Source organism: Calliopsis andreniformis, chromosome 4 (assembly GCF_051401765.1).
Source record: "Calliopsis andreniformis isolate RMS-2024a chromosome 4, iyCalAndr_principal, whole genome shotgun sequence".
Taxonomy (NCBI): Eukaryota; Metazoa; Arthropoda; class Insecta; order Hymenoptera; family Andrenidae; genus Calliopsis; species Calliopsis andreniformis.
The window spans coordinates 13885238-13903692 of NC_135065.1; the positions used below are offsets into that span (position 1 = coordinate 13885238).

The 18455-nt window shown below is 35.8% G+C and overlaps 4 protein-coding genes across 10 annotated transcripts; 2 read left to right on the forward strand and 2 right to left on the reverse strand.

The window, feature by feature from the left end:
• Window positions 1–11: 11 nt before the first annotated feature.
• Window positions 12–8346, forward strand: LOC143178633 (uncharacterized). Of its 3 annotated transcripts, none has more exons than XR_013001824.1 (9): window positions 12–350; window positions 1885–1995; window positions 2587–2685; window positions 5595–5693; window positions 5791–5889; window positions 5969–6166; window positions 6283–6378; window positions 6578–6959; window positions 8223–8346. XR_013001824.1 is itself a non-coding variant. In XM_076377407.1 (8 exons), exons 1-8 carry the CDS (start codon window positions 339–341, stop codon window positions 6773–6775), a joined length of 912 nt encoding a protein of 303 aa, XP_076233522.1. In that variant the 5' UTR covers window positions 12–338; the 3' UTR covers window positions 6776–7288. The 3 variants fall into 3 exon arrangements, 1 of the variants encoding a protein (XP_076233522.1); XR_013001825.1 differs by lacking the exon at window positions 8223–8346 and adding an exon at window positions 7356–7455; XM_076377407.1 differs by lacking the exon at window positions 8223–8346 and having other exon boundaries at window positions 6578–7288.
• An 11-nt stretch (window positions 8347–8357) lies between these two features.
• LOC143178632 (syntaxin-1A) lies at window positions 8358–18167 on the forward strand. Of its 4 annotated transcripts, none has more exons than XR_013001822.1 (10): window positions 8358–8482; window positions 8635–8730; window positions 8815–8908; window positions 8968–9042; window positions 13720–13917; window positions 13986–14059; window positions 14129–14266; window positions 14345–14455; window positions 17730–17923; window positions 18044–18167. XR_013001822.1 is itself a non-coding variant. In XM_076377406.1 (9 exons), the coding sequence occupies exons 1-9, from the start codon at window positions 8450–8452 to the stop codon at window positions 15342–15344; spliced, it is 852 nt and encodes a 283-aa protein (XP_076233521.1). In that variant the 5' UTR covers window positions 8358–8449; the 3' UTR covers window positions 15345–15441. The 4 variants fall into 4 exon arrangements, 2 of the variants coding, with proteins under 2 accessions (XP_076233521.1, XP_076233520.1); XR_013001823.1 differs by having other exon boundaries at window positions 17730–17917; window positions 18021–18088; XM_076377406.1 differs by lacking the exons at window positions 17730–17923; window positions 18044–18167 and adding an exon at window positions 15312–15441.
• LOC143178626 (condensin-2 complex subunit D3) lies at window positions 8947–13360 on the reverse strand. Of its 2 annotated transcripts, XM_076377396.1 has the most exons (3): window positions 9632–13360; window positions 9426–9568; window positions 8947–9329 (listed from the first exon to the last, which is right to left on the reverse strand). In XM_076377396.1, exons 1-3 carry the CDS (start codon window positions 13168–13170, stop codon window positions 9124–9126), a joined length of 3888 nt encoding a protein of 1295 aa, XP_076233511.1. In that variant the 5' UTR covers window positions 13171–13360; the 3' UTR covers window positions 8947–9123. The 2 variants fall into 2 exon arrangements, with proteins under 2 accessions (XP_076233511.1, XP_076233510.1); XM_076377395.1 differs by having other exon boundaries at window positions 8947–9568.
• LOC143178630 (lymphokine-activated killer T-cell-originated protein kinase) lies at window positions 14644–16127 on the reverse strand. The gene is made up of 5 exons (XM_076377403.1): window positions 15973–16127; window positions 15667–15900; window positions 15297–15590; window positions 15000–15224; window positions 14644–14922 (listed from the first exon to the last, which is right to left on the reverse strand). The coding sequence occupies exons 1-5, from the start codon at window positions 16094–16096 to the stop codon at window positions 14765–14767; spliced, it is 1035 nt and encodes a 344-aa protein (XP_076233518.1). The 5' UTR covers window positions 16097–16127; the 3' UTR covers window positions 14644–14764.
• Window positions 18168–18455: the final 288 nt, after the last annotated feature.

An 18455-nucleotide genomic window follows, 5' to 3' on the forward strand; every position in this document is an offset into this window, starting at 1 on the left:
ACCAAGTGGGCGATCAGAGAAGCAAGTCTTCTATAGAACCGATCGCACAGTCTCGTCGGAGCATTCGGTGACTCGAAGTCATCCGGGGTTGTTGTCATGTGTTTATGTTGTGCCTTCGTATGAGGTAGAGAAACGTGTTTGTGTTCAAATTTGGCTGTGATAAAGTATATTTCTAATGTTACATTACGTATCATTTGTGACGTATTGCAAATGCGACTGAAATGTGAGTTGTGAGTGCAATAATGTTCACAGCACTACAGGGCAACTGCATTAAGTGTGTTCTGCCGTAAAGAACGAAGGTTGATTCTACAAGGTAACGCTGCACGTGCACCATCGACATGTCTATGAAAGTAAGTTAGTTTTTTTTCTATTAAAGTTTTATCTCATGAAAACGCCTATGTAAATCAGAAAGCGGTGTGTCACGCTTCGTTCGTACGTAATGAAACGTAAATTAAAAAGCCCGCGTCGAGGCAACCCTTGAAGTACCACTCTAGTCAAGCTAGTGTATTTAAGCTTGCTTTACGCCTGAATTACTTTTCAAACAGTTGAATTCTTTTTGGTTACAGTATCGATATTGATAGAAGATCTACAGTAGAAAATAGAGTTTTATATTTTGTAAAGAGTTCAATCTACAGAACACCTTTTGAGTTGATCTATTACGTGTTCAATAGCATCGATATAGACGTGAGGTAATTGAGGAAAAACAACGTCAATCGTAACTATTTACGTGGCACCGCGTAGTAATGACACAAGAAAATGCAGAAAAACTAGGTGAGGTCAGAATTTGATGAGGGTACTGATGTCATTCACGAGAAGTAATAAATTCTCGAACATCCTGTAACGCTGACCGCGCGCACGATTATTTTGCGCGCTTTAAATTTTTTCTTCTGAGGTGTACTATTATTCTTATCCTTATGGTTATATAGAACCAGTTGGTCGACTTAAATAGCATTGATTGTTCTACTAGCATTTTCGAACTTTTATTTAACGAATATATATGTTTCGATTGATAAATCTTCAATTTACGCCTTAATTAATTCACAGGTAGAAATACTTATGGTTAGTAGATCGGTAGATTATGGAGACAGATTAAAATTGAATAAAATTCTTCCTTCATGGACGCATCGATTGTCGCGCTTAAAGCGCGACGACCTACAAACACACACGCTGTCTGAATAAAAGAGCGGAGCGCGTTGCACTTTGATTACATCGTACGACTCGTACAACTAAGAAGAAGCTATATATGCGACCATATTTTGGAAGATCAGGGACGTAACCTATCGTTAAAAATAAGCTCTGAAGAAATTGTAGAGAATTTATATGCTTCAATCAATTTCTACGCACTCTGCTTTATTTTTAACGATCACGGAAATGTGTTTGCTCGGCTCCCTCTCTCTGTATATCGATTAAGCAATCATAATCGAGAAAGGTAACTGCACTCTTTCTGGACGCGTTCAACTGAAACAGGAATTGTTTTCGCGCATCCATGCGCTATTTCACAATTTCTCCAGTTTTCACAAGGCACGAGCATTTTGAAACATTTTTCGAATACCAGTCTGTAAATTTACCTTTCTCTAGTATCTAAACTGGACAGGAGTACGTGTTAGTAGAGCTAATTGAAACAAGCATAGAAGCTGTAATAATTGCGAAACACGCGAAGTAGCGATTAGAATGCGAATCGATAACGTTGGAAATTTTTGTAAACCGAAATTATTTCGATATCTATAATCTTCTCGTTCCAATTGCGCCGAAACATTTGCGATAACGAGGCACATATTTGGCGCCTCGAAGCGAAATCTTTAGCTTTCTAAATGAACATGAATCAAATTTTAAACGCTAAATTTTTAATCCTAAAGTTTCTTTTCGTGTTTGTTTCTTTTTCAGAAAGAATCTCCTTGGGATGTGGAACTGCATTTGGCAGCGGCCCGTGGCGATGCGAAGCGTCTTCGAATTCTTTTGGATTCTGGACGTGTTCACGTCGATTGCAAGGATAAGGTACATAAATTGATAGCAAGATTTTTTAGTTCTACAGGATTTCATAGAATTTGTAAAAGTCGTTGTAGATTTTCTGTAAAAACCCCATAAGGTTTCCTAAATCTCTGACACTAAACATTAAACACTAAAGAAGTCTGAAGGCGTCGATCTGTCGTCAGGTCAGCCGGCTCATTATGCAAACGACGCGACATTACGAGAGCGAATGGTTCGAGTGACGTTGTTCTTCGTCTCTTCGTTGAAAGTGGTTCATTAGATCACGTACGGTTTTTCGTTGCTCTACTTTGCCAGTGACGGTCACTCGTACTCGCATATTCAAGAGAATTTGGAATCTGATCAACACTCTGCTCATTTTATTTCGAGCTTCTTTTCGAACTCCGATCGCGGCCTATTCTCTTCTATTTTTGTTACGAGATGTCTCAAGAGGCATGTCCCATCGGTAATTCGTGAACGATCACTTAGGTTAATGAGGGTCGTTGAAGGCCCTAAGCAGCTGTTTCAATTGAACTTTTTCAAACGACCGCTCACGTTCTTTATCGCGTGGTAATCGATATCCTTGAACAGAATACTGACTCGTTGCTCTCTGACTTTCAGGACGGAACGACACCTTTGATACTAGCCTCTGCTGGCGGCCACATCGAGGCAGTCGCCGAATTGCTGCAGCAAGGAGCTGATCCTAATGCCAGGAGGCTGGTAAGTCTTGACCAAGCGTAGTCAGGCCATCAATGAACTCGAAAAGTGAATGAACTTCGCTCGGTTCACGTGCGGCGCGCGCGTCCTGGCAACCCCGTTACCTACCCGACGGAAATGGTCTTTTGTGACGACTAAAAGCTGCAGCTTTAGCCGAATTGTTTTTCACTGAATGTTTCAGACATCCCACTTCCTTATTTACAATAAGAAGATTTCTAGAGCCTCAATTGACACTTCTGACTTAATTATTTATACTTCCTCGAAATAAATCAATTCACAGCTTGATAAAGTTCGCCTGCTGATTATGTTTCCAAGTATATCTTTATAATCATTGTCTTGTAGATATCAGTCAGCGATTCTTATTCGATAACGAGCATTGGAAATTGCGCCTGACTTTTTATAATTAACATCTAGCATTAAGAATAATTCATGCTCTCTTTGCGATATTTTTGGAAAAGAAAGTGGGATAATTGTTCTCTCCCGAGTCACAAACAACGCAAAGGGATTTCAACTCAGAAAGTTTTAGATTCGGCGTAGAATAGGAAGCCGTTGAAGAAGACCTTTTTAAATGTTCCCGACGGAGGATTTATCGCTGAACTCGGTGTCGCCCAGAATTACGGCATTGTATGTAAATTTGAAGACGTATGAGAATCCGATCGCAATTTTTTGTACTTGGAACGTCCGCTCAACTTTCAATTAGGAGGTCCACTATGTGACTTTTTAATTAAACCATCGGTCCTCTCGCTCCTCTCTTTCAAAATTTCTTAAAAAGAAACTAATATAAAATTGAGGAGTATTCTTATTCCTTCTCCATTCTTTTTTTTTAGTAGTACCGCTATGTAAATGATTCAAGTTTCGGTAGCTGATGAAAAAAAAGAACGTTCTTTTCCGGTTTCCGAGATTGAAGCAAACTCTGTCAGTGACAGAATTACGCAAACGTGGTAAAACCACTCGACGACGCAACCAATTACACAATCCTCGAGGCACGGGATCCAGAATTATTTTTATTAGTTGGTGAGATGTTTCTCTAAAAAATCACTTCTCCACAAAATTATCTGTATGTTTGTTGATATCCATAAACCAAACATTCCAGGAAAATCGAACAGCAGAACTGTTCAGCACACTAAAGTTCTGAAAATAGATCGACCTTCATAAAATTCGTGGAAAAAGAGGAATCGTGATACTTCTTCAAATTCTTTTCTTTTCTGAAAGTGCAGCTCTGAACCAAAGATGTAGTTTTTTGTATGAAACCACCTTTTCTTGAGTAATTCATCGAAACCCTACACATACTTCGGCTACCTTGAATCCAGGGAAACTTTACTCAAGTCTGAAGTGTTTAGTGGCTCGACAGTAGGGCAAGTTCGCGAATTGATTTACATCGGTCAATTAGTCACGCTTGTACTACAGTTTCTAAAAACCGCGGCCTGAATACGTACTATAACTAGGGAACACACTCTGCCTCGTAAATATCCGCCGGTGTATGTGTTCCAAGGTCGTCGAAGCGAAGCATGTAATGTTCGCGTGATACGAACGCAATATGCAACTACATAAAGCATGCGAACTCTAAGAAAATTGCCAGTGAGATCTTCACAAACGCGCCTCTGCAGAAATCGCCGGTTATCGGCCTGAAAATCGTGCGTGGGCGTCGTGGCACACTGATCCCACTTGCGTTTGGCCTCGTTCAGCAGAGCTGGAAGAGATTTTCGACCTGATACAGTCAACATTTCGCTGGCTACTGGTAGACACTTTAGTACTTGCACGTATCTTCTATCGAAATTCTACTGTCTACTTTCAGTAGAGACCTGATTAAAGTGAGAATTTTTGTTATATCCTGACATTTGAGGTCTTCAAATATAAATACCCTAAGGAGTACCATTTTTTTATGAACCGAGATCTCTCAATACTCATCTGATCACATTCATGAAGAGAAAAATGCACGTGACCGCATCAATGCGACTTTATCGAAGCTATATGGACAGGTTGATCGCCGTTATAGAATTTCTGCGGTTTGTAATGAATAGGTATTATGTCTCCCAGCCTGATACTGTTTGAGGAGCACCGAGAACACCACAGGGTACATTAGCAATCGCTATTCACGGTCACATAGAAGTGCACTGAGGTGCTTGGGCTGACAGGAAGGATTTCATTTTTCGATCGTCGATGCTCCGAGGCAAGAACCGCGTCAGTGAAAGTGCATGTAGTTGGCATTCGAACGGGTCCTGCCTGCATCGAGCTGAACGAAGTGTATTCCTTTCGGGGATACTCGAAGCACGCACTTTCTCTCCTTTACCAATCAATAGGTGCTTAATAATACTTACCTGTTTCAAACTGTTTTATCTTACTAGATTGATGAAAAATAGGATGTTGATATTTCTATCGATAAACTTATATGTTTTTGTTATGCCAGTACGTCTATTTTACATCCTCTCCGCCAGACTTTATTGAGGTCTTATTAGAGACCATAATTATGGCTATAAAAGACCATAAGGCAATTAAGTTAACGGGGTATGCGGAAAGTTGATTTGGTTCCTTAGAGGAAGGACACTTCTACTGCATCGGAATAGACACTGTCGCGACGAGGCGACTGAATGTCGCTCTCCCTGTCAATTACTTACCTACAGGTTCTAGCTATCAAAGTAGGCACATGTGCATGCGGAACTTGAAGAGAATGTGGTATTCAAACGAACATAGCGTGATGCTATTTATTCCGAGACGTGTCTGACATTTAAAGCAATCGATGCTCCAGAATTTTTGGACACTTTTGAGTTATAGAAAGTACTCGTATAAGAATGGCCAGATTCTGATTAATAGAGTTAATTCCTTTATTCTCAACTAACATTGACACCTTTCTCTTCATTTCTTAATAATCAGCTAGACTGCCTAACGGTGTTCTATTAGTAACTTCTTTTCAGACGGGTACCACAGCCCTTTTCTTTGCCGCCCAGGGTGGCTATATGGACATAGCGAGTCTCCTCCTAGAGCATGGCGCAGTGGTGGATTCCTGCAGCATAGTAAGTGCTAAAGAATCCAAAGATTTAGCGTTCAGAGAACTTAAAATCTGTAGACAAGAAAGAAGAAACCGATAGACGTCTTTTGATGCGATTGCAGGACGGTGGTACACCACTTTTTGTTGCCTGTCAGTGCGGTCACCTAGACGTTGCGGAGGGCTTAATTGGGAGAGGCGCTAATCCTAACGCTCACATGAAGGTAATCCTTTAACTTGTCGTAAAGAACTTATTGAAAAGAATCTCGAAGATGAAACTTGATGACCTATTTGATCTGAAAGGATGGTGCAACGGCGTTGTTCATCGCCGCCCAAAATGGACATGTACGAATTTTAGAAGTCCTCCTAGAGCACGGAGCAAAAACGGATGCGGCACGAACAGACGGCGCCACGCCTTTATGGATAGGAGCGCAAATGGGCCACGATCATGTCGTGAGAAGGCTTCTGAAAGCTGGCGCGAAGGTCGATGCCACCAGACACGTAAGTCTTGCGTGAATGATCGGGCAAGGAACAGGAATCTCGATTCCGTTATCAGGATGGTTGCTGTCGAGTGACATGGACGTATGTAGTCTTAATTATTGCATCTTCATTTGTAGGATGGCGCGACACCGCTCTTCAAAGCATCTCATAAGGGCCACACTGCCGTTGTTGGGGAGCTACTCAAGTACCGCCCCTCGCTGGGTATTCTTCCGGTCAGTAGAAGTAGAAATTGCTTTCGTGTAAGAGTAGAGAGTCCTAATAAAGGAAATGAAGAGGACTACATTAAACAGAACACTCGTTTCCATAAATAATATTCCAACAAAATGATCCGTATATGTTGAGTGTACACAGTTCTTATTGCTGAAGATAAGGAACAGCGTTACATATGGAATTGTCTGCTCTGTGTTTCAGAATGGTGAAAGTGCGCTTCATGCAGCAGCCTTGACAGGACAAATGACTGTTGCAAGGCAGCTAGTAGGGGCAGGAGCGGACCCTCTGCTCGTAAACCAAGAGGGTGTTACACCTCTTCAACTAGCAATTAGGCATTCGCAAACGCAAGTCGCCAATTATTTGAAAGATAAAATTAGAGCGCGAACGGGGACGTCTTAGTGAAGTTGGTATTTGTTATCCGCCCAAGAGATATATAGAAATTAATATATAAATTAACAGAAGAAACACTACAGACCAGTGCAGGAGAGATCAGTATTTCTAAAAGATAATGTAATATATATACAGATAGGCTGATCGAGCAAGTGCAATCTTACTCTATATCATAGCATTACAAGATAGAAAGGTAAGCTTATGTTATATGTTGCTCTTTGTTACGTTGTAAGACTGTGGTCAAAACTCCGTCTTCAACTTAAAACTATTACTTATCCGGTGTGTATATATATATATACACTTCGCAGCAAAATTTTACAAAGTCATAGGAGTTCAAAGAACGACAATTTTTCGGTCCCAAATTTGTGATCTTTTAATTTTGCTCCGAAGTGTGCATACTATAGTATTTAAAGAAAGTAAAATATATTTTAGCGTATTGTACATACTTTATTACGACATTGAATCTTTAAAAATACACTCTTTTTCAATGCGATTGTTATATGCACTTCACAGAATTGTGTTTACAGTTAAATTATATATTTTATTAGTAATGAAATCGTGGTTACATGAAGATTTTCAACTTTTATAGACATACTATATATCTTTGAATCACACAAACATTTTCTTTTAATCGAAACTTATATAAGACTGATTGATTTGCCTTGGAACATACGAAATCTAATAATTTTATAGTGTGAAACTATTTTCTCTTGTTGAACTAAACATTATAATAAAATTAACGAGGTACGCACAAGTGAAATATAAAATAAATTCAGAGTTTTTGGATTGAATTACAACGTAATGAAATGTTTTTATTTGGAATATAATGCATAATAATATATTTTATATTTGTTTGTTCTGATGTTACTTTATACTGTAATAAACATGTTTACTGTTTTCCCAAACTATAAATTCTACAAACCACGTTCCAATACTTACAGAATTCTTTGCAAGATTGTAGTACATATGTTAATTATAGTATTAACTATACATATCTCTTATATTAGTATAAAATATTTTTGCTTTGTGTACTATCACAGAATCGATTAAACTGGTTTTTATCCAAGTTTTATCTGTACACATTGATAGAAAATTTTCATATAAATACATATTTGTTTATCATACATTTAAATAAAACAACATTAAAATTTCTTCTTTTTAATTAAAACAAAAACTATATCTTTTTTTTAGCTTTAAATTCGCGCTTACAAATATTGACATTGCATTAAGGTAATTAATGCAAATGTACGTCATACATGTTAAAGTTTTTACAAACAAGTCATTGATTATAAAAACCAAAAAAAAAGAAGAAGAAATAGTCAGTTTTTTAAAAGTGGTAGAGTATTATTGGTGTAACAAAAAGAATGGCTCAAAGAACAAGTTAAAGGTGTATAATTCATGTTAAAGTCGTCCTTGTATCCCAGCTGCTAAGTGCCTATTTCCTATTTCATTTCAGATGCAAAGTATCTCTAGGTAAAGTTATGTAGTTTAACCAAGACGTGTGTCAAACAGTAGAAGTGATAAATTTAAAGAGTCCTGACAAATTATATGGAATCAATTAAAAGTATAATGTGACGCTCGCGATAGATTTTATCAATTATCTCTACTGCGCTGATAAAACAGATAACGGGACACAAATGACAGAATTATCAGTTACACATTAATGTTCAAGCAATACTCATCATGGTTCGCGATCGAATGCTGGATTTACGTGCAGTTAGTATTTCACTATCCGCTAAGTTAAAAACTGAAAATTATCGCTTTTATTGTGTTAAACGAGATAAAATGATAATTTATATTATTTCGTAAAATTACTTTTTGTCATCCAATACTACTTTTTATGCTTAATTATTTCTATTTCTCTTTAGTGTCAAACTAATAGCACTACATTTGGTAAAGGATTTCTACAGGATGTGCACATCCAAATATCCCAAAATAAAAAGTTAAAAGAAGTGTTGGACGAAGTATGTATTCATACTGAAGTTACTGTTCAAATATCACAGATTTTTTAATTGGCAGTAGATATAGTATAAATAATATTAACACAGGTTGAAGAAGTTCGTGCTCTAATTCAGCATATAGTTGAAAATACCGCCATTGTAAAGGACTTACACAATAATGTTTTGTCACATACAAATAAAGGTAAGGTCAAAATACCAAATGTTGTGCTCGTATTATGATTAATAACTTACACGTTTTAGATATACAAAAAGAGCTGGAAAATCGTACGTACGTTATTTCACAAACATCGTTCCGCATTCAACGAAAATTAAGAGGTAAGCAACTATTTTTTTGGACTTCTACGACTTGCACCATAAATAAAACTGGAGAAATAAAAATAATTTTTCTTACCTATCCTAATCAGACTCACTATCATCTTGAATTTCAGATATGTTTCTTTCCCTCACTTTATGTTCAAAAATGTTTGACTTTCTTACATTCTGAAAGAATGTAAAAAGTCTTCTACCTTTTGAAACATAATCTGTAGCATTGCTAAAATCAGAATCAAAACTTTTGGAGGTCTTAGGTGTACTTGTACTAGGTCCAGGTTGTGAAGGTGAATCTATTGATAAAATTGGCATCAACGATATAGGGTTCCAACTATCTGAAGAACCAGTTGGTGATGGTGAAAGATTAGGATTTTCGGATACACACTTACAGTTCGATAGTTGAGAAATCGAAATGCGTTCCAATACAATTTTGAGTTGTTTGCTAGATGTTGCAGTGTGATTACGTATTTCCAATGGTGAATTTTCTTCATCAGTAGAGTCATTATTATTCAAAGTGATGTCTCCCACTTGTCTGAAATACATTATGATTAGTAATTAATTATATACATCTATAATTGGGTAATTTTTTACATACTTCTTAAATAATTCCACTTCATTCTCCAGAATGGGATATTCACTTAATATATTTGATAGTTGATCTTTATTGTATTCAGAATATGTTTTAACCAATAGTTTTTTTACATCATTTTCTAATGGAGACTTTAAGAGTGACAACTTTATCCTAAGTTTGATCAATACAGGTAGCAGGACTTCTAAACCATGTTTTTTCATGCCTTCCACAATAATAGTTATAGCATTAGCAGCTGGTGTTTGAACTGTAGGTTCTTCACCTTCTTGTTGATCTTCATCACCATGTTTGCTGCACGATGATGGTCGTAAACGGTCATTATTAATTATATATAACGCATCCTTCAAAACACATGCTCCCTCTTCTTTCGTAGCGTTAATTGGATTAACGCAAAACCCCCCAAGTATTTGACTAGTTATTTTTACAAGTAATTTTATTTTTCCTGGAGGATCTAAGTGGTCCAACATAAAATCATAAATTATTCTTCGTTTATCCTCATTTTTTTTCCCAGGAAGTGTTAGTGCTTTTTTTTCTTTCTCACGCATCTTTTGTTCATAAACTTTGTGCTGCGGTTGATAATTGTTATAATGGTATATGCTTTGCAAAAATTGTTGTGATATCAATGTTTTGTTTTTTGTTAAAAGTCTCTCTTCTATTAAAAAGATAGTTAATTCGCGTATTGTGTTATCAGAATCAGACAACATTGTCAACATATGAAAGAAAAACGGACCCTTTACTTTTATAAAATCTTCAAGAAGAAGCTGGATAAATATTATCATAATAGCTTCTCGCACTTGTGGATTAGAATCTTTCATGCTAACACACATATCTGACAAATATGGTTCAACTAATGCCGTGAATCTAACACAAATATCGGCTAAAGCTTTTGCAGCATTTATTTTCATGGCGATTTGAATATTTGAATTCAAATTCGTATCTTGTCTCATTAATCTTCCAAATATTGGAACCACCTCTTTAGCAATTTCACGATCCCTCATTGCTTGCTGACCGAGAATAACAACCGCGGATGCTTGGAGTTCTGCTATTTCTTTTATCACCCCTGGCAGTGCTTCCCATTCTAGTAAAATTCCTTGTAAAATTCGTAAAGTTAGCGGCGAAATTTTACGTGGACATAAAAGTGTAGCATGTCCTAAAGTAAACATAGCTTTTAAATAGTTAGGTGCAGCTTCTACAGCTTGATCTTCAGTTTTGAAAATTTTTGTGATCTCAGCTTCTGAAATCTGTATCAAATTTAGCATATTAGATTCCAAAGACTTTGTGTTATTGTCAAGATTTTCATGTTGTATTATATTATGCATAATATCCAAACAAATGCTAATTAAGCCAAAGTTGATTTTAAATTGTTGAAGACATTCATATAAATACGCATGGAGACACTTCAAAACTTCATGATCCAAAGATTTCCAGGAATACCTTAAAACTTGTAGAACTAGGCTTGTATGAAAATCATTCTTCTCAAACATTTCCTTGTAATTTGAAATATATTTATTCATATTTGGTAATATTGTATTCTCAGCCAGTGCAGCTAAGAAAATCCAAGCTCCTACATTATTGGTTGTACCAATATGAGATTGTATACTTTTCAAGACAGAGTTATTTATTGTGCCATTTTTAACCCACAAGTTGCAAGCCTTTGATAAATGTTTTCGCATTTTCATATTAGTCAATGTATTTAGAATTTTCCATGGTAAATTATTTTGTGACTCATTGATGCATGTAGAGGCACCAACTATTTTATCTAATAGTAACTCTTGTAAATAATCCAGCACCTTTTCTTGAACCTTAATTTCAATATCGAATATCTGTGGTAAAACAGTCTGTACCCATTCATCCAACAGCTGAGAGTTATCTGGGAATTGTTGTAAGAGTTGAGACAAAACTTGCACCGCAAATCGACGTACGGTCAGTGTCGGATCTCTGCATCTACGACTAATTAAAGATATCACTTGGTTCATCAGAACTGGAAACATTAAGACTAAATTTTTTAAGATCTGTATTGTACTTCGTCGTATCATTACTCTTTCATCCTCTATTCGTTCTGTTAACATACTTATTAAAACATTTGAACCTGGTAATAGATCTGTATTTTTAGATAAGGCTTCCTTTAAATCATCAAATCTAAGAAATTTCTTATTTGGGTCAGACACTTCAAACATAGTATGAAATATTACTCTATTCATTTCATTATCAGACTCTGTGAACTCAGCAATTATAGCCATAGCTTTTCCTCTTACTAAGCTTGAACAATCCATACATCTGCTTAATACAACTGCAAAAAATATCTTTTTTGCTTTAACTTTGAGGCTGGTATTTACATTATAATCCATTAGAGAGGCATCAATCAGTAATTTTCCAATTATTTCTTGAGCAAATATTCTAAAAGGAATTTTACTATGATGAGATAACAGTATTAAATTTCTAAAAGCTTCTAATAGAATGTTTTGGTTGCAAATTCCGAAGAGTTTTATTAATATACCAGCTTGTTTCTGACGAGCTTCATGTCTATCTGGACATTTTATCATCAAATGCTGTATTAATGTTATAACTGCAGGACTAGCCTCTTTCTCATATGTATTTAATAGCTCTTTTAAAAAATTGATAGTACTTTCACGTACATTTGTGATGAACTTTGTTTGTGTATCTGTATGATTGCACAACAAACGAGGTAATGCATATTTTGCTATAAATGTTATAGTTACTTTAATAGGTCCATGTCTACTATCACATAACTGTTGTAAAGCTATATAAGCATTATGTAACAATGATGCTTCTGAAGTACCACTTTGCCTATTAACGCATTGAAAGTCCATACAATCATTTTCTACTTTTGTTATTTCAAGTAATCCATGAATAGTAATATCTAAGGACTGCACATAATCCTTAAACCAGAATGATTCTATCATCACAATAAGATTACAAACTGTAACATTTAGATTTTTTTCTAAAGCTTCTTTTTCATTGGGTAAAAGTAAATTATCAGTCATTGACTCGTCATTAAAATTAAATACATCCACAGTCATTCCTTTACCACGTTTCTTTACAAGAGGCTGCAATCTCTCTGAGCATATTTTTAATGTTTCTATAGCTCTTTGATACAAGTTTGGATGAAACACGTTAAATGCACTACTGCCAGGTATAGCCAATAGTACAAAATACAAATTAGTGGCATACATACACAACTGTCTTGAGCCTTCATCAGCATCTTTGCATTGGCCACTTTTCATTACGTAACCCAGCACAGCTAGCAAAGCACGTACCTTTACATCCATTATAATTAATGTATTCCACGATATCTCTGAACAGTTATGTTCAGGATCATTCTGATTTCTTCCTTCTGTCAAACAGGCTTTCACAACAATACAAGATTCGTGCAAAAGTAATTTCATGTCTTCACTCTCCAAGAACATGAGATATTCATCAGGTGGTTCATTAAAAATCATAAATTCTGTATCCCAAACGGATTGTATCCAGTCTTCGTTCAGATCACTGAATTTAAAATCGTCAAATATTTTTAAAGACTCCATGGTAATAACTGTGTTCGATTTAAATCATTTTAAAACGGAACTGCAATTATCATCACATTTCTTCGGGCATCGTGCAAAATGTAAACATAACCTTAACTTATCGTTTGATAAAGAAAAATTATGGTCTCAGGTTATCATTTTCTGGGTACGTATCGATAACAATTTTATAAAACCATTATAGTGTGCACCAACAGAAAATTTTGTCGACTGTTTATCGCAGACCATCTCGTTCAAAATATGAAAAGTTTTACAAAGCACTCTGGCGCCCATTCGGAAGCGGGAAACTGACCAACCAATTAGATTCGTTGCGAAATCTTTCGTTGGAGATGCATATGCACTCCCACGCACTGCATTTTTATGAAAAACAGAAAGAAAAATGCATGAATAATGAGTTTTCACAAATAATCTACACAAATAATCGACGCATTAGTTAGTCGAAAATATATCGTATTCCAAAGGGAAAGCGCTTTGATTAAAAATATCTACATTTTACGAGGGACAAATCATTCAACGAAAAAACATAGTATAATTTTTTATATGTTTTTATAGAAATGGGAAAGGAAATTGGTCCCATTGATGATTTGACCTTATTTAGTGTAAGAGATGGACCTGCATATATGCGAATTAAAATATTACAATACACAACGATGCTCAGACTCTTTTCAGAAGTTATGGAAGAATATAATACATCCATGTTGAGATATCACGAAAAATGTCGTTTACTTTTACATCAGCAAAAAATATTAAGTATGTTTTTGTAATAAATTTCGATATTTCTTTTTAAAATACACTATACATTTATTTGTATTTTTTAGTAAGGAAACATATTCTGAGCGAAGATCTCGACAAACTACTCGATTCTCAAGAGAATAGTTTATTTGTAGATAATGTAAGTAGAGAGCTTCATTGTATTATGCTGTTGTATAAAATACAAACGAACAAGCCTGTTTTTGAATAGATTTTAGAAGACAGTAGAGTTGCAAGGCAGCAATTGTGGGACATACAAAGCAGACACAGAGATATAATAAAATTAGAAAAATCTATCACAGAAGTCAGGGATATGTTTACTGAAATGGCTTTTATGATTGAAAAGCAAGTGAGTACAGCCAGTGAAGAAACGATTTTCAAATGCATGCCGGTTTGAATTTTTAATTTTCGTGCTTTTGTTTAATAGGGAGAACAATTAAATAACGTAGAATATTTTGCTGGAAGAACTGCAGATAATGTAGATAGCGGTCGAACTGATCTTAAAATAGCGGAAAAAAGAAGTCGTAGGCATAGAAAGGTATGATATAATAAGTATATTAGAAGAAACTAACTATACTATTAAATGCATAACATTTTTTCAGAGAAAAATTAAACTTAGTATTATACTCGGTATAATAATAATAATAATTATTCTCTTACTGATAATTATCTTATTGTAAGAAGGCGTGAAAACTTGTTATAAAAGTAAAATATTTATTACAACAATAATACTGTGTAATATTTTTAGAGGAAGGAAAATATATGTTGCTTGTTATTGTTAGCTGTAAGAACTTATAAAATAATTATAAAACATTTTCTTATCAAAATAATTGAAAAGAGAACGAGATCATTTATCAATCTTATATACATATTTTTTAAAATAGTTAACAAGACCTTTAGCACTGGGTCTAACTTTGTAATCTATGGTAGTGCATGCGAAAAATAGCTCAAGCACTCTGTCATACTCTTTGCTTAATTCAATGGCAGGTAGTGGAGGACGGGTACCTGTGAGTATTAATACATTTTATTCAATGTTCTAATTTTTAAAAGAGTCCTAAATCATGTGCCATTCAAATATTTACCATATCTGCTATAGACTGTGTCTTTAAGAAAAGCAATACTATCATCCATGCTGACATCATGCTCATTGCCTTCTGTGTCATTTGTAATTTGCATTTCTGAGACTGATTCATTAAGAGAATCATCCAATTCTAGATTCTGTAGATGAGGTGTTGCCAAAGCAATCATTTCCCATATAACAAGTCCACTGGCCCAAATATCTGCCTTATTTGTAACTGGACCATCCTCTGAAGAAATTGATAATGCATCTATATTGCAATTGCTTGCATACATTAACTTAGAAATGTTTAAATACAAACCATATATTATTTCAGGTGCACTCCAACATTCTGTGCCAACATACATAAAGTTACCTTTAGATGAATCTAATTCTAAAGAATCTGTGAGTGGCAGAGACACTCCGAAGTCACAGAGTTTAACTGTGCTATAGTTATCAGACACCAACACATTATAACTCTTTATATCACCATGCAAAATGTGTGCAGTATGATGCAAATATTCCAATCCTTTCATAACTTCAAACATTATCTTCATGATATCTTTGGCAGGAAATTGATCCTCACAAGCATCTAACTTTTGTTCTATTTTATCTCCTAAAATTAGTTTGGTATACAGAGTTTATATATACATTATACAAAATAAAAATTGGTATGGTATATTTGATTATACCTAAAGAACTATCTAGTTTTTCCATTGCCAGGCATGGTTCGTCCGAAACTTCAGTAAATGCCCTAAAGCCCACGATATTCGGATGATTTAGCTTACGAAGTACTTCAGCCTCAAAACGAATACGTTCATTGTACTTTTTGTCTTCGGGAACTTTACGGTTTCTTTTTTTTATCGCCCACGGCGATCGAGTAAAACCAACTTTTGGAGATCGTTCCAAACTAAATACGCTGACTCCTAAAAATATAAGTAGCTATTAAAATGATCTTTATAAAGGTGTTAATAAAGTGAAGTATTTGAAAGTTTTACCGCATCCATAACCTATCTGTTCTAGGAACGGAGAAGCCGGTATTTTAATAGGCGTTTGCAATTCTGGATTGTCTTGTACTCTACTTTTGTATCTACGCGTCGTCGGAGTCTTAAATTCTGCCATTCTTTTAATAGTATAAAAGTAAAACACTTAATTATAAATAATTAGATACACTACTCCTCGCGAGCCGTTATTTTTAAATTTCTATGACGCTAAAGTACTGCCAACTTCAGCGACGAAAAATTATATTGGACAAAGTAAACAAAAATTAATTCTTCGTTTCTCTGTCAATGTAGTTAACTAATTCTATTAGTATACGCATGCTTAATTTGAAAAAAATCACTTTACTAACTGTTGGAGTTATTTTATATTTGCCCCCTAAATTATCGATGTTGGACATTATCGAAGAAGCTACAGTAGCGCCACTATTCCGACTTTGATGAGTGATTTAAATTCAGCGGTGACAAAAAATGCGGGAACAGGTAATGTAAGAATTCATTTGCATTTTTATTATAAGTATTAATATTAACGTTAATAGATCATCTACTTCAGTTTTAATTACCTTCTAGATAACATCCTCATCATCATTCACCTCAGCTACAAACATTAAACAATTGATTGAACAATTTTTTATCGAAGCTATTAATAGAATATAAACATGTTCTACCCAGACGCGTTCACGTGCTTTTTTTGGTGTCTGCTCCGAGAAGATGAATCGTATAGCATATCTAAAGGTGAAGGTTAAAAAGGAAGTAAATATTTATAAAAAAAATTTGCGTCTAGAATTTATTCCATATAAGGAAATTTAATATCGCAGGTTAGGTTGGAGTCAACACAGCTTTTTTCATCTTCGTTATAAAATTTCTATGAAGTCAGTAACATTTTTATCGACTAATCGAGGAATGTGTTCTTCGGCAACCGGTATAGTTTCGTTTTTATTAAAATTGCCATATCCATTTTCCACTTTTTCCATATCTACAAAAGTGTTATTCCCCGAATTATTTTTTTTCAGACTAGTATCGTTCCTGTTGATGATAAAGGACACTTGTCTCCTCCTCGTCTCGTTCGATTTGTCGAATAAGCTTCTTGCTCTTTCTCTGGAGTTTGCGAATTTACCGGAAGTTTGTTGCTCGTTTCGTAGGTTTCTTATTGGCAAAACTCTGGGCGGTCTTTTAAATCCCTTCACCAAAAGGAGTTCCTTCTTTTCATCTTGCTTTACAGTTGGATTCTCGACATTAACGAGGGAAATATTCTTCGTCTCCTTCCTCGATTTTTCGTCGAGTTCCGAGGCGTGGCTTCGAGTAACGCGTTTAATATTCTCCGCATCTTCCGGATCTGATAGGCTCTTAATCGACGTATGGTCGTCGAGATTGCTCGACGAGTTTGCATTTTCGTTGATCGCTCGAATGGATGCTCCATCGAGTGTAAGGAGCGTTCCTAATGAGGTTTTCTGCTCGAGGGGATCGCTCGATTTTTCAACCACGCGTTTGAGTATCGGCGGAAACTTTGAGTTTACGTTAGGATAGTAATCTCTGGTTAAGGATGCTTTCCCAGGGATCAGGGAGTTAATATTCCCTGGGAACTTCTGTTCTTGCTTCTTTGAATCTTTTGTCAGAAGTGAGTCGGGTCTCTTGGGAAGCGTTCTGAAACTTTCGAATCTAGCCACTTGCGCGATCAGATCCTGGACATTTTCCGACGCGATTTCCGAGTTCATAAACTTATTATTCACTTCTAACTGATATTGTTTATGTTTCAGGCTTATCTGTTCACGTGGAAGTGGAGAATTCCTTGCACTCTCGTTAAATATTCTTTCAACCTTAAGAACCCTATGAACTGGACCTACTCTTGGAAACACTTGTTGCAGTGGTTTCTGCTTTGAATTCATTAATGTTTTCACATCACTATCAGTTACTTCATCATCGATTTTTACAGTTACCGAAGATGGTACAGGTATCTCCGCTAATTTTTCTAAATTTGTCTGCAACGTATCCGCCGAATATTCAGTAGAATTTTCAGAAATTGTACTTTTTTTCGCCGATAATTTTAGTTTCTCAGCTGAATCTATTTCAGCGTCCATGACTTCGTCCTTCGAAGAAGATTCACGTATAATCGCAGATTCCATCGATTTCGGAATAGTTGAGCAACACCTTGTTAGATGGTCGCTTTCACAAGGCAACACAGGCAACTGGCCCTTTCCGAAAAGTTCTTCAGATCCATTGGGACACTCGCTAATAAGCCGACAAGGACAAGAGTCGTTCAAAGCCGAGATCCATGGTATTGTGACGCAAAAATGAAGAAACAGAGCTACCCTAAGCAGAATTAAGTAATAAATTTTGTTTGAATCAGCTCAGAATGCTGAGAATCGAGAAAATGGAACTTGTTATTACCGGAGGAGCTGTATCACGTTCATCCTCGTAGCTTGTCAGCAACTCGTTAGAACCGTCTGACGAGCGAATATTGTTTTAAAATGACGAGGCAACCT

Coding starts and splice junctions, on each gene's coding strand:
- LOC143178626 (XM_076377395.1), bottom strand. CDS start 13,170: ATGGAGTCTTTAAAAATATTTGACGATTTTAAATTCAGTGATCTGAAC. Junction 9,569..9,631: donor GAAGTGGAATTATTTAAGAA/GTATGTAAAAAA, acceptor AATGTATTTCAG/ACAAGTGGGAGACATCACTT.
- LOC143178633 (XM_076377407.1), top strand. Junction 2,686..5,594: donor ATCCTAATGCCAGGAGGCTG/GTAAGTCTTGAC, acceptor ACTTCTTTTCAG/ACGGGTACCACAGCCCTTTT. Junction 5,694..5,790: donor TGGTGGATTCCTGCAGCATA/GTAAGTGCTAAA, acceptor ATGCGATTGCAG/GACGGTGGTACACCACTTTT.
- LOC143178632 (XM_076377405.1), top strand. CDS start 8,450: ATGGTTCGCGATCGAATGCTGGATTTACGTGCA. Junction 13,918..13,985: donor ACATCAGCAAAAAATATTAA/GTATGTTTTTGT, acceptor TGTATTTTTTAG/TAAGGAAACATATTCTGAGC. Junction 14,456..14,519: donor GAAGTCGTAGGCATAGAAAG/GTATGATATAAT, acceptor ACATTTTTTCAG/AGAAAAATTAAACTTAGTAT.
- LOC143178630 (XM_076377403.1), bottom strand. CDS start 16,096: ATGGCAGAATTTAAGACTCCGACGACGCGTAGATACAAAAGTAGAGTA. Junction 15,591..15,666: donor AAAACTAGATAGTTCTTTAG/GTATAATCAAAT, acceptor AACTAATTTTAG/GAGATAAAATAGAACAAAAG. Junction 15,225..15,296: donor TGCACCTGAAATAATATATG/GTTTGTATTTAA, acceptor CAATTTCTTCAG/AGGATGGTCCAGTTACAAAT.